The sequence below is a fragment of the Cupressus sempervirens genome, chromosome 5 (assembly GCF_028749045.1).
Source record: "Cupressus sempervirens isolate cs-2001-9-10 chromosome 5, ASM2874904v1, whole genome shotgun sequence".
In the NCBI taxonomy this organism is placed as follows: Eukaryota; Viridiplantae; Streptophyta; class Pinopsida; order Cupressales; family Cupressaceae; genus Cupressus; species Cupressus sempervirens.
The window spans coordinates 121,312,050-121,326,068 of NC_143122.1; the positions used below are offsets into that span (position 1 = coordinate 121,312,050).

Genomic DNA, 14,019 nt, shown 5'->3' on the forward strand with positions numbered 1-14,019 from the left:
TCTCTCTAATGATGGTTAGGAATCTTACTGAGATGCATCGTCTTTGCTAAAAGAGAATTTTGTAAAGTTGTAAATGTTTTTTTGTTTGTTTTACTTTTTGGTACCACTTTAGTCATTAGGCATGGCAAGTGATTAGAGAATACACAGAACATTAGTGTCAACCCTACAAACTCATTGGATGCTTAATTTCAATTGAAGCATACCTTCTTTTTATGAGCTTTTGCCTTGAGAAGTGTAGGATCATCCACTACATATTTATTTACCTCACAATAAATTCTGCAAATGGAAAGCCCCAGAACCACCACAATACTCATAGATATGATAGTTATGACAGTGAAACATTTTATAAAAAAGTAGATTTTGTTGAATATTTTATAGATAATAAATTTCTCTAGGAGTTGGAAGATTTTACAAGTAAGGTAGCATGTTAAATAAAATAAGTAGGAGAATTCTATAAATAGTATTTAGAGATTGAATGTCATGTCTTCAGTACAAATTAATAATAAAGATCTCTTAAAAAGACTATAAGCAATAGTTATAACTAATTTGAGACATAATAAGCTTTTAAATAATACATAAGATTTTAACACTTTTATCTTTTTATCTTTTATGCACTGAAATTTCTTATCATTCTATTATCTATATGCTCTAACAACGTTGGTTATTATATGTTGTACAAATTAGACCTAGAATATAAATGGTCCCAAAACTTTAAAATTACACAATTGACTTGTGAAATAAGTTTTTTTTCCAAAAATGAGTCATCATCACTTTTAATATTAACTAAATCCAATAAGTCTTAGTTGAAACATGAACAACAATGTGTGTTGTTTCCCTATCCACAAATAAAGACAATAAATTTAAAAACATATATATTAAAAAGCTTCTAGAAGTCTTGGAGGTATTGCATGTAGCTACATCATTCTATCTAGTAGTTATTTTAGAATCATTGAAAATTGAAATGAAAAACCCTCAAGCTCGAGGACATTGACAATCAAACATGTCACCTATACAAAATTATCAGATATTTTTTATGCTTTTGTATGGTAGGCCGTAATAATACTTTTAGGGGGAATAATATTTATGCTTTGAAACTTCTCTTTTTGGTGGGGTAAAGTAATTCTAAACTTTCAAGCTTGGTGTTTGATTATGTTCCCCATTAAAGCTCTAAAGATGAGAAGAAATAGCGGAAACATGTAAAAGCATGCTTTAAATTTGTCTCAACAAATTCTTTTTTCTCTGGTTCACATGATTCAAAGCCCATAATATCATAGAAACATCTACTAGGTTATTCAAAACATGATCAATTGAGCCCATTACGATCTCTAGGTAAGTTTTAGGGAGATTTTTAGTGGGCCACTTCTAAAATTGACAATATAAAGATTGTTGGAATAATCAAACATTTCATATTAAGTTATAACTTTGTAATAAAGTTGAAAATTCTTAAAGAGCCTATCAAACATCAAGGTTTCCAAATGAAAACAATATGAATCTGAATTCGTGCAAAATAGATTTCACAAAAAAACTCCATCAAAAAATAGTTATAACTTTGATCTTACAAGGGCAAAAAGTACCTGATGGTGATCTCCTAGATGAATAGGAGAGCGATCGTGGCATTCTGAAGCTTCCCACTCTCTGGAAGATGTTGGGCTCTCTCTACAAAGAACAAAGAACAACGAAGAGGAAAGCCCAAAGATTAGTCCTTTAAGAAGATATAGAAGCATTGGCAATTGAAGTAGCAAATGAATAATTACTTGATTGTAGAGGCTAGCCAATCGAGAGCATCATGAAGGCCTTCCCCTGTTTTTCCACTGCAAGTCTGGTCTTGCCATTTTTTGGTGGCGCTCATATTACCAAGACCAAGCCTTTCAGTCATATCAACAGAGTTCATAGCCGTTGGAAGATCATGTTTGCTCACCATCACCAAAAGCTTCACACTACTCAATTATGGATCATTGATCAGACTATCCAAGTCCTGCTTTGGCTTCTTCAGCCACTCTTTGTCACAACTATCTATCACAAATATAAGCCCATGTTTTGCATAAAAAACAATTTGCACCCATGATCTAAGAAAACACAAATTCAATGCTTTGATGAATCCATACTACCTGAACAATTTACACCCATGATCTAATAAAACACAAATTCAAAGCTTTGATGAATCTATATTACTTCAAAAAACCACTTTTATGTACATTGTTGATTTGGGAAATGGTTATCTATGATGCATCAAGACATCCATATCCATACTTCATTGTCAGAAGTATGGATGTCTTGATGCATAGAAAAGACCAGGAAAACCATTACCATTAAATAGATTACTAAACAATCTTTGATTTCATTTGTACTCAAAGCTTAACATTTTCACATCTATCCATTACTTAAAATGACAAAATAGTACTTTTAAGCCCAAGAGTAAAACCTATGAGAATGGAGTGGTTTGAGTTATACCTGAGCATTGGCCATGTACTGCTTCCAGAGATTCCTAATATTGTCTTGGCCGCCCACATTCCATAATGTGAAGCTCAAGTTTTTGAATGTCACATTCTCCATATTAAACCCTATTGTGGGTACTGTTCTCACATACTCTCCCGGCTTCAACTTGTATAAAATGGTTGTTTTACCTGATCAAACAAACAGATCCATGGCTTATTAGTTAACTTCATATGTTTTCATACTTAGAATGTATGTTTCAGTCGGTATGAGTTTTTTTTACAGTTCATATATTGTTGAAGAGATTGTTTCTATTCAGAGACTGTAAGACAATTAAATCTAGAAATAAATTCTCTTTATATGACAAATTGCAAAAATCTTGTAATCTTTTGACATTCAATGATGTTTAAAACTCTAATATTTCTCTGCCAAAATTTCACTCTCTTTCTCAAGATAATCTACACACAAAGTATCAAATACTGAAAAAAATAATGCACCTGCTCCATCCAAGCCAAGCATCAAAATTCGAACCTCCAGAGTCCCACAAGAAACACAATTAGCAAGTGCCTTGGTAGCTGTGTTTCCCATTGTCTCTACTGATGGATTTCTTCTTCTCTTATTCCAAAACTCCTCTAATTATCTGTTACTACATTTTTTTTTCTTATATCAGCTCTGATTGGGGAACAATGGGGAAACATTTTGTGTAGTGATATTCAAAAAGGAGGATGCATTCTTTGTTCTCACCTCTTCTACTTTTAAGAAGAACAGAATACCTACCGTCATTTCAAGGAAGATACGACCAAATCACATGAGTAAATAGGACAAACAGAGTAACCCAAAATAAAAATGAAATGATAGCACCATGTAGTGTGACCCATTTTCAATCTCTTTAGCACCTTTCATCATATTTGCTGAAAATGGCCTCCAATTCACTTCAAAATTTTATAAACTTTACTCATGTAAAGCCAACAACCAAAAAGGAATGTTCACATACATGCTACAAAGTCCAAAACTAGTACAACTGTGTATAAACCAGGTACCATGTATGGCTATGCTAACCAATTCAGAGTTTTTGTTTGGAGACCATGGTTACATTTTTTAATTCTCAATGTTGCATTATTATTTTTAAAAGCTTCCTACCATCTACCCTATGAATTGTGCCTTTTGGAGGCACAAAACAAATATTGAATTGGGCCCTTTCTTGAGGATGTTATGTGATCAACACAGAGTCAATTCTTATTTTTTCTAAAAAGCAATGCAAAGGCGACTCTATATAACAGTTGATAGTTGTCTGTGACTTAGCTTGGTTGTTCAGTAAACAATATGAACAAATCTTCTTTTTCACAGGCTTCTTTGAAATATTCTCTTCCAATCCTAACTAATTAAGAAATTAAAAAAGACATCTTATTTAAATTATCGAGATTTTCTATTGACTTTGGAATTGTTTGCAATGTAGGGCAGGGACATATATTCAACACTCGCAACCGCACAGGAGCCTGCAATCAATTGTACTTAACGTAATTATGAATGAAGAGAAAATGGTTGTAAAGAGTATTTAATTCAAATTATGAAGATTGTAGAGAATCATATACTTACTTCAACCCCATCCTTCCACAGGTCTACTATGCGAGGGAAGTCCATGAATATATTCTGATTACATTTTTATGATGCTTTTCAATGATATCCAACACTATTTCTCTTTTCTATTCTAGATGATTCAAGTACATGATTCTCATCTTAATACCAAACTGGAATTTTTCATATTTTATTGCCTTTTACAGATTTAGGGAATGAGTTCTAAAGGAAATGAATGGTTGCATCTACATCATATACCAATTGGAAGGGAGACATACCAATAGTACTTTTGCAAGTGATCCTATCAGCCCAAAGTGCATCATGAAGTTTCTTCATCACTAATTTGTCAATGTAATTCTTGAGATCACAATCCATGTATTCAAATACCAAACAGACGAAGAGTCTACCGTCATTGCATTTCATGTGATGGACATCAAGCAACCTGCATAATTGCTTTGATTAGCCTCAATGAGAAGACCGATAAATGCGATGGCTTACAAATACATAGGAATTGTTGTCATTGAGAAATAATGCACACAATATAAACACAGAGGAATTATTGGCATTGAAAAACAATGCATTCAATCTCAATAAATGCAAATGAATTGTTGGCTTTGAGATACAATGTGTTCCTTACCTTACAATGTTAAGATTCTAAGATAACATCCTTAGAATGGATATCTCACAAAGGGTATGTTAGTTTGAGCTTCACTTGGTTTCAAGAATACTATAATATTCTCTACTTAACAAGGCCAACCACATAAAGGTGGAAGCTCATCTGGCCTCAACCCCCTCCCCCTAACATCAATCTAAATTACCCATTATCATCTAACTACATACTTCATTCATTCATTCATCCATTTATGAACTATAACATTCAATAAATACAATCACTTAACATTCATTAATATGATATAAAATTCATTAATACACAGTACTAATCAAGACTTCATTAACACATAACAATATTGATTAACATAAAATAAAAATTAGTATTAATACGCACGATTCATAGATAATTAGTTAAAACAAAGTTCTTTCATTATCCAACAAGGTTTATCAAAGAGCGTTTTTAAAACATCATTTCTTCTTTTTATTTTTCTTAGCTTTCTTAAGAAAAGCGTTCATAGGAGCATCCATATCTGCATCATTCTCCTCCTCTTCTGGCACGTGTAATGTCAAATTATAATGGCTCCTTCTCTTTGGAGGAGCAAGAGGCTGCTGAACTAAAGGGGGCTCTATTGCAAGAACAAGTAAATGGGATAAATTGGCATACTCTTTTTTTTAAAAATTGTTACAAATTTGTAATTAAGTACTAGTACAACATAACATGCATTTTTCTTACCTGACAATGCCGCATCATGTACATTAACATTTTGATTTGCCGCCATGTCAACATGTTGGACACTTGGAACATGCTCCACTCCTTCAGCATGATGTTCAACATGCTTTGAAATATTCAAAAAAAGGATACATGTCAAATTGCAATTGAAGATGTTAAATTGTATTCATAATTGCATAATTAATTTTCAATAGCAAATTAATACCTCCACCACTATAATGCACATCATGGCCTTCGTCACGAGCAGGTTCTATGGTAGGATATGAATGTTGCAGTAAAATGTTATGCACATTGTTATGCAGTCAATTTACGTTCAAAACTAATACCAAAGAAAGAATCTTCTCAACAATTCAATTTCATTTACTTTTCATCTGACCAATTTACCTATGAGATATCATTTGGTGCACTAGATTCTTGGGCAAGGCTTTCAGATTCTTCGCATCGGTGTGCAACCACAACTTTATAGTCAATTTTCCATGTATGGTTTCATTAAATAAAATTGTTTTTAACATTATATAAAAAAAATAAATATGAAATTTCATTGCTCCTACTTACAAGTCAAGACTGGAGATTCATATAGCCACCAGAGCCAAGTTTGTGTTGGCCAAACTTTTCTAGTCTCGCTTTTGTAGCCACGGATGTGTCTTGCAATATATGAATAATTTCAAACATCTTAGATTATATATTTACAAATATCAATAATTAGTGCATGATTACAATGTACTTAATACTATCATGACATACCTTTTTTTGCCCCATGCTGCTTCATTTACTCTATTTTCTCATAGCCTTTTCTCCTTTGCATCTTCTATTATTTCATTCCACTCCATCGGTGGAATCATAGGAGGACAGTCGTACTTTGGGTTATCCTTAAGAGCCCTTCTATATTGATCCCTCCCAGTCTTTATATGCTTTGCTGCTCTTTTGAGAAGTAGGCCAGTGTTAAAAATGTTTTTTCCAAATTTCTCCTCAAAAGATGCAATCAATTGATTTTTTGATTCCACGGCTTGAAAATTCCACCTTAAAAAAAAAAAAAAGATTGTTAGATCAATAACTTTAGTATATTACAATAAATGGAAGAAAATAAAAATTATGTAGCAATGATATGAAACTACGTACCTTTTACGTATGGTGGGTCCAAATAGTCTCAATGTCATATGAAAAAGATGATCAAAGAAAGCATTATTACCTACAAAAACATAAAGGGTTTATTAGTCCAAAATGAGTAATGTAAAGTTAAACTAAATTTACACTTTAAATAATAACAATTTTAAAGCACCTGGAAGTTTTTGTTCTTTTAACAGAAACATAGTTTTCTTGTTCAGCAACAATGTCCCTTCATATGAACCAGTACTAATCACACAAACTGCTCCAGGAAATGGATCGACTTCAGAAGTATTGCTCTGTGTTGCTCTATCAATTGAAACATCATGACAATTAAACAAGACACCAAATGAAATGAAAGACAGAGAGACGCCACTAGTCACACTTTGTTAATATGACCAATTAATTTGCTACCTAGAAACAAATGTAAATTATAATGATGACCAAGTAGAATAATGTTTCAAATTGGTCATGGCCAACTTAACCTAATATGGTTGACTTTATAAAAGACTTTAATTTACTGACAGACTTGACAGCTGGATTATATATCAACAAACTAGCAAAAGCATCTCAATGCTAGATATTCAAATTGAGTTTATTCAGAATGAACAAAAATCACATTGCATCAGTAAGATTATCAGTCAACAAATTGAAACAAATGATTAGAGTGTGTTGTAGAAAAGTTGTTAAGAGAAAAGATACAATAATTATAGAGTTTCTTTAAGGACAGTGATTCGTAGAAAGGAGCAATCTTTTATTATTTCAAAGAGGACAATAATGATTATTGTTTTAAAAGATGTGATTCATTACTAAAGAAGCATAATTAAATGTGTATTGAGATATATTAATATGTGTTTAAGAAACAAGTGCGATTAAAGGAAAGGTGACAAAACTGAAAGGCTACATCCATTTCAAACAGAAATTTTTCTACATGAACACATGAAGGTATACAAGATAATTGAAAATCATTAAGAGAGGAAAAGAGTGTAAGTTCTACAATATAACATCATACAGAATGGGGTAGATATAGAACATAAGTACATGTGTGGTGTGTGCAATAAGAAATATCTGAGTAAAGAGCAGACATAATGAGGGTAGGTGAAATGGAACACTTGTGTGTCATGTGTATGATAAAGATATATCATATAAACGAACAAGAGATATTATATGCAGATTTATAATGTCTATGGCAGACTTATAAGAGGAATAAGTGCACATTTGAAAGGATAATAAGGGCAGACATTACAAAATATAACACATTACAAAATATAGCAAAACAAGGTTTTACCAATTCTAGTACTGGGCATAGACAAGGATGTTTGCATGGTCCTTATTGCTGACAATGCACCAGGCAATATTGGACCGCCAACCGAAGGAGGAGTTTGTACTTCATCATGAGCTGAAGAATACAATATTGTTAGCAAAGACATTTGCAATGGATAAAGATCAAATGGGATACTAGCTAGAAGTGTCCACAAAAAAAAAAGGGTAAGTGTTATAATGTTGATGAAAATAAACAAAGAAAGTGTTACTTACATGAAGGTTGTGCGCTACAACCCTCACCATGTTCACCATGTGATGTTGCAACTGGCACATATGTCTATACAAGAACACATAAAATTAGAGATCATGATCCATAAGATACTATAAAATATTAACATCTATTGAACTTCTATTATTGCTTTAGTCGAATTACTGCTTACCTTCAAAGTTTGGATTCTAGAGTCCAATTCTTTTCTCAGTGCCTCTTTCTACTTGCTTCTGTCACCCTCGATGATAATGTTAACAAGTTCATCAGTGTATCTTTGTTTAATTTTCTGGGTGATGAATATAGGGTCAGCACTACAGGCGATGTCATGTAGAAATGACGTCCGTATTTCAGATTGCATTTGATTAGCAGTCATTCTAGCTTTTTCCTATCATTTGTGACATAAAATATCAGTAAAATTTCATCAAAATAACTCCAAAGACATAAAGAAAAGAACATAATAATATGACATAAAGAAGCTTTTTTGTAACAATTTCTTATCATAACATTCATATCTAGGAAGATGGGGACGGTGAGAGAGAGGGATGGAGCGGGCGGGAATTGCAATTTGAATCACGTTGTTTCGAATCTGGAGAAAGGCGGGAGATAGGAGACCACGTCTGCAGGAGGGCATGCAGCAAGGCATGCAGCAAGCGCAGGGCAGGAAACGGAGGGGAAAGATGAGGATGCCTCAAAGGACGGGGACCCACGGGTTTTGATGCCCCATCCAGGTGAGAAGATTCCCCCTCCCCCCCATGTGGGCAGTGGGCCGTCTGGGACATGGGGACGCTGGTCGAACCTATTCAGGATAAAACCATCAGGTAAATCGTCTTTCCCAAAAGTCATTGACAAATCTGATAAGGAGAAAGGTATTTTTGCTCTGGAAATCCCTAGGGAAATTATTGACCACAATATCCTAAGCATGGCGAACACTCTGGTAGGAAAATTTGTAGGGCCAAGACCTAATATTGATGTAGTGAGGACATTTACCAGGAGAAAATGGGACCTTAAAGGGCATGTAGATGTGACTGCTATGGCCAAAGGCTTCATGTCTTTCGAGTTTTCTTGCTCGGAAGATTTTTCTCGTATTCTATGCGCTGGGAACTGGTCTTTGGGCAGATCCAACCTAATATTGCAAAAATGGACATCCAACTTGGATTTGAACAATGATTTCCAATCTCAGGTTCCAGTTTGGTTAAGATTTCCGGAACTTCCTTTGGAATATTGGCATGAGGATGTCTTTGATGGCATAGCCAGGACCTTTGGAGAGCTCCTCTCCATTGACCCTGTCACAGCAGCTAAGAAAAGATTGAACTACGCAAGAATCTGTGTAGGAGTCATTGAAGGCCAGGACATGCCTCAAGTTTTAGAACTACAATCTCGTCTGGGAAACAGATCTCAAAAGATTGACTATGAAAGTGTGCCTTTCGCTTGTTTCCATTGCAAGAAGGCTGGCCACAAGGCTGGATCATGTCCACTTTTCAAAGGGAAGAGTACGGTGGGAAAGGCTCGTCCACAAGGGGGGATAAAAGATTCTCTAGATCCCAAAAAAGAATGGAGAAAAAAAGCATCGCAAGTCAAGGCAAATGGAGAGGCAGAAGAAAAAATGAATTCTGCTCCTAATGCGCCCCAAGAGGAATCAGGGCCTCCTCTGGTGACTGGAAACTTAGGAGGGGGAGAAGAGGAAGGAGTGAAAGACGATTCAACACATCTCCCCAATGCGAAGGAATCTGAGAAGAAATCTGAGGAGATAGGTGAAAAAATGACTCTTCCCCCTCTGGATTCTCAGGAGGAAGACTTGAAACTATCCTTTGTCCCGAACTCCATGGAAGAACCAAAGGAGGGGGAACCCATGTCCCAGGACCCTAACCCGGTGTGTTGTCCCCCCCCTTCAACAGTAAACAGAATCATAGAGAGGCTGTCTGCATCGACAATGGAAGATTTGGCGAGAATTGATGCTTGGCTGGACAAAGGACTAGAGGGAGAAGAGAATCCCTAGACGGAAGTCAGGAGTAGAAAGAAGAAGAATAGCAGGGACCCTTCTCCGGTTTCTCCCCCTTCTACTAGAAGCATGGCCAAGGCTGATCTCGGCCACAAATCTAACCTAGTGGGAAGGAAAAACAAGAATGAAATCAGGAAAGAGGAAGCCAGAAGAAACATTAAGGATGGTACGCAGCGCACCATCCAGGAAGCATGTTCAGTAGTTAAATCATGAAGATCTTATCTTGGAATATTCATGGACTCAATGGAATCCACAAGCAAGAAGTTATTAGAAATATGATAAGGGACCAAAGGCCTGATGTGTTTCTAATCCAGGAAACTAAAATGAAGAAGGAAAGGATGGAAAATATTAAGTTCAACAATAGCATGAAGGGCATAGCCTCTAACTCTGAAGGAGCGTCTGGAGGACTGCTGTTACTTTTCAATGATAAGTATTTCAATATAGTAGCTGAGTATGATGAAGATAACATTCTTTTCTGCAGAGTTCAACATTTGCACACCAATGATTCCTGGTTTTTAGTGAATATTTACGCCCCCAATAATAAGAGAGATAGAAAAAACTTCTGGACCAAAGTTGGTAATATGGTGCAAGATTGTGACATTAAGAAAGGTATAATCATGGGAGACTTTAACACACCGCTAGAAGATAAAGAGAAAAAGGGAGGTATGCCCCCGGATTGGGAAAGTAAACAGGATCTTTCTAACTTCATAAATAATTTGGCCCTTATGGACGTAGAGCTTAAGGGCGGATCCTTTACTTGGTCAAACAAGAGAAAAGGCCATGATTGCATTTAGGTAAGGCTGGATAGAGCTCTTATATCTTCGGACTGGCTTCAATCCTTCAGTTGCAGACTATCTCTGCTTCCCAGAATTGGTTCAGATCACTCTTCCATTTCTCTTGTTGTTTCCCCTCTGGTACACAGGAGATACCATCCTTTCAGGTTTGAGAAAATGTGGACCTCTCACCCTGACCTCATGGATAATATCAGGCTATGGTGGGGGATAGAGGTGGAGGGCTCAGCCATGTTCAGAGTCACCAGAAAACTTAGCAATGTGAAGAGGATGATTAAAATTTGGAACAAGTCTGATTTTGGTCACATCTTTCATGAAAAGAAAGAGTTATTTGATAATCTAACTATTATCCAAGATTGCATTTAGAAGGAAGGTTACACTGAGACCAACAGGGTTTCAGAGCTCAAGACCCTGTCTGAAATTCATAACATTATTAATAAGGAAGAAAAATTTTGGAGGCAAAGATCGAGGATCACTTGGCTAAAGGAAGGAGATCGGAACACTAAGTTTTTTCACCCAACCACCCTCAAGCACCGTGCTAGTAACAGGATCTATGGTATCAGAAAGGGGCAGGAGCTGTTAACTGAAGAATCTGCCATCTCGAAAGAAGTTGTTTCCTTTTTCTCTAGCCTTCTCTCTGAGGACCCAATGCTTTCCAATTTGGACCAGGAGAATTTTTTACACTGTATCCCTCAGCTTATTCAACCTATCCATAATAAACAACTCTGTGCTATTCCTAAGGCTTCGGAAGTTAGAGAGGCTCTCTTTTCTCTGCCTGCTGACAAGGCTCCAGGCCCGAACGGTTTTCCCACTTTTTTCTTCCAAAAGTTCTGGCCGGTGATCATGGGAGAGGTTGTTCAGGCTGTCCAGGAATTCTTTGGAGCCAAATCTATTCTCAAGGAGCTAAACTCGACTTTTGTGGTTCTCATTCCTAAATCCCCTGGGGCGGACTCGTTGGACAACTTCAGACCTATTAGTCTGTGCAACTCTCTCTACAAGATCATCTCTAAAGTTCTCACTTTAAGAATGCTCAAGATATTGCCCATGATAATCTCGCAGCATCAATCGGGTTTTGTTCCAGGGAGACAAATTTTGGATTCTATCCAGATGGTGCACGAAGTCATCCACTCTCTTGAGGCATCCAAACGGGAAGGTATGCTTCTCAAACTGGATCTTTCTAAAGCTTATGACAGGGTGGACTGGTCTCTCCTTGGGAAGGTCCTCTCGACTTTTGGCTTTGACAGTAAAGTTGCAAAATTATCTCTCAATTGGTCTCCACCTCCTCCTTGGCTGTTCTGGTTAATGGAGTCCCTTCTAATTTTTTCAAACCTTCCAGAGGCCTCAGACAAGGAGATCCCCTTTCGCCCATATTGTTCATCATTTTAGCTGAATGCTTAGGAAGGTTTATAGACTGTAGAAAGCGTGAGGCTTGTATCAAAGGGATCCTTCCCTCCTCTAAGTGCGTTCCCTTCACTCATCAACAATTTGTTGACGATACTATCTTGGGGGGGGGAAGCTTCTGTCAAAGAGGCCAGAGCCCTGAAGAAGATTCTTGATACTTACTCCAATGGGACGGGTCAGCTGATTAATTGTAACAAAAGCTCGCTCTTTTTCATCAACACCTCTGAGTTTAGACAAAGTAAAATCGCCAGGATTCTGGGTTGTGGGGTAGGCTCTTTCCCCTCTACCTATCTTGGTCTTCCCTTGGGATCCTCACCCCCGGAGTCTTTTTGGAATGATATTTTGGACAGATTCAACAGGAAGATGGCTGGTTGGAAAGGGGTCTCTCTTAGTCTAGCGGGGAAATGCCTCTTAGTCAAATCTTCTCTTCAAAATCTCCCAATCTACGCCCTGAGCCTCTTTGGAATTTCGGGGAAAATAGCTGAAAGAATGGAGAAAATCCAGAGAGACTTCCTCTGGAATGGTAATGAAGGGAAGAAAAGATATCCTCTTGTTGCTTGGGAGAAGGTTTGCCTCCCTATGAGGTACGGAGGTCTGGGCATTAGAAAGATCACTCACCTCAATAAGGCTCTCCTAGCTAAACAAATATGGCGGATCTTCAGTAGCACCGGTGAATGGAGGGACACCATGGTAAACAAGTACCTTAGAAGACCCACTCTTCTTTTCACCCTTTTTAATGAAGATATCCCAAAAGGATCGAACATTTGGAATGGGATCATGAAAGCCAAGGACCTGGCTAAGGCCAGGATATCATGGAAATTGGGAAATGGGAAGGACATCCAGTTCTGGTCGGATAGATGGCTTTCCCAAGATCCACTTATCAATAACCCTATTTTTGAGAGATGGATGCAAGCTTGTACTGATCAAATTGGGTCCAAAGTTTGTGATTATTGGAATGGCCAGGAATGGAGTGACCTATCCCTCATCTCTGAGGACTTGACTCCTATAATGCTTATGCTCAATTCCATGATTCCTATCAATTTGGGGGATGAGCTGGTCTGGAGGGATAATCCCAATGGAAGATACTCTGTTGCCTCAGGCTATAATTCCCTTTGGAGCTTAAAAGAGAAGGCCCCTTGGGCGGAGGCTTGGATTCCGGGTCTCACTCCAAAGATCAACATTTTTTACTGGCTGGCTCTTCAGAACAAAATCCTTACTCATGACAATCTCATGAAGCGAGGACATGTTATGCCCAGTAGATGTCCCTTGTGTAAGAATCAGGCTGAGACCGGAAATCACATTTTCATCTTATGTGACTATGCCAGGGAGGTGTGGAATGTCATCACACATGATAATGAAACCCTCTGGTGCAAACTGGATAATCTCATGGATTTTTTCCATCAGTGGAAAGGCCTTTGTAAGATTGATGGTCGGCAGGATCACTCGGACTGGATTTTACCCCATTTTTGCTGGGGAATCTGGAAGGAAAGGAATAATAGAATATTTAGAGACAGAGAGGAGCCGGCTATAATCCTTGGCAGGAAGGTCTCGAAGAATATAAAGGAAAATCTCCAAGTGCTGAAGGAGGAAGAAGAAGAAGAAGGGGACAGAAAGATAGCTAAAGAAAAAGACAGGAACCTCAAAAGGCAGGATGCTAGCTGGCTTCTCCCCCCAGATGGTTGGTCAAAAGCCAACTTTGATGGGGCCTCCAAGGGTAACCCAGGCCCTTCAGGCTGCGGTGGAATCATAAGAAATAGCTATGGGGAGGGAATAGCTGCCTTTGCTTCCCTGCTAGGAATCCAAACTATTCATCTGGCTGAAGCAAGAGCTGCGAGTAAGGTGC

The 14,019-nt window shown here is 37.3% G+C and overlaps 1 protein-coding gene across 1 annotated transcript; it reads right to left on the reverse strand.

Annotated features, from left to right (window-relative positions):
- Nucleotides 1-1,945: 1,945 nt before the first annotated feature.
- LOC149554807 (ADP-ribosylation factor-like) lies at nucleotides 1,946-4,482 on the reverse strand. The gene is made up of 4 exons (XM_089829055.1): nucleotides 2,931-4,482; nucleotides 2,452-2,624; nucleotides 2,109-2,130; nucleotides 1,946-2,013 (listed from the first exon to the last, which is right to left on the reverse strand). The coding sequence occupies exons 1-4, from the start codon at nucleotides 3,019-3,021 to the stop codon at nucleotides 1,946-1,948; spliced, it is 354 nt and encodes a 117-aa protein (XP_089685181.1). The 5' UTR covers nucleotides 3,022-4,482.
- Nucleotides 4,483-14,019: the final 9,537 nt, after the last annotated feature.

Bases quoted from the DNA above. Each gene is read 5' to 3' on its own strand.
- LOC149554807 (XM_089829055.1), bottom strand. From the start codon at position 3,021: ATGGGAAACACAGCTACCAAGGCACTTGCTAATTGTGTTTCTTGTGGG. The intron at 2,131-2,451 runs GTATAACTCAAA...GTGTTTTATTAG, and splicing joins AGTACATGGCCAATGCTCAG to ATCATGGGTGTAAATTGTTC. The intron at 2,014-2,108 runs GTAGTATGGATT...TATTTGTGATAG, and splicing joins CATGGGTGTAAATTGTTCAG to ATAGTTGTGACAAAGAGTGG.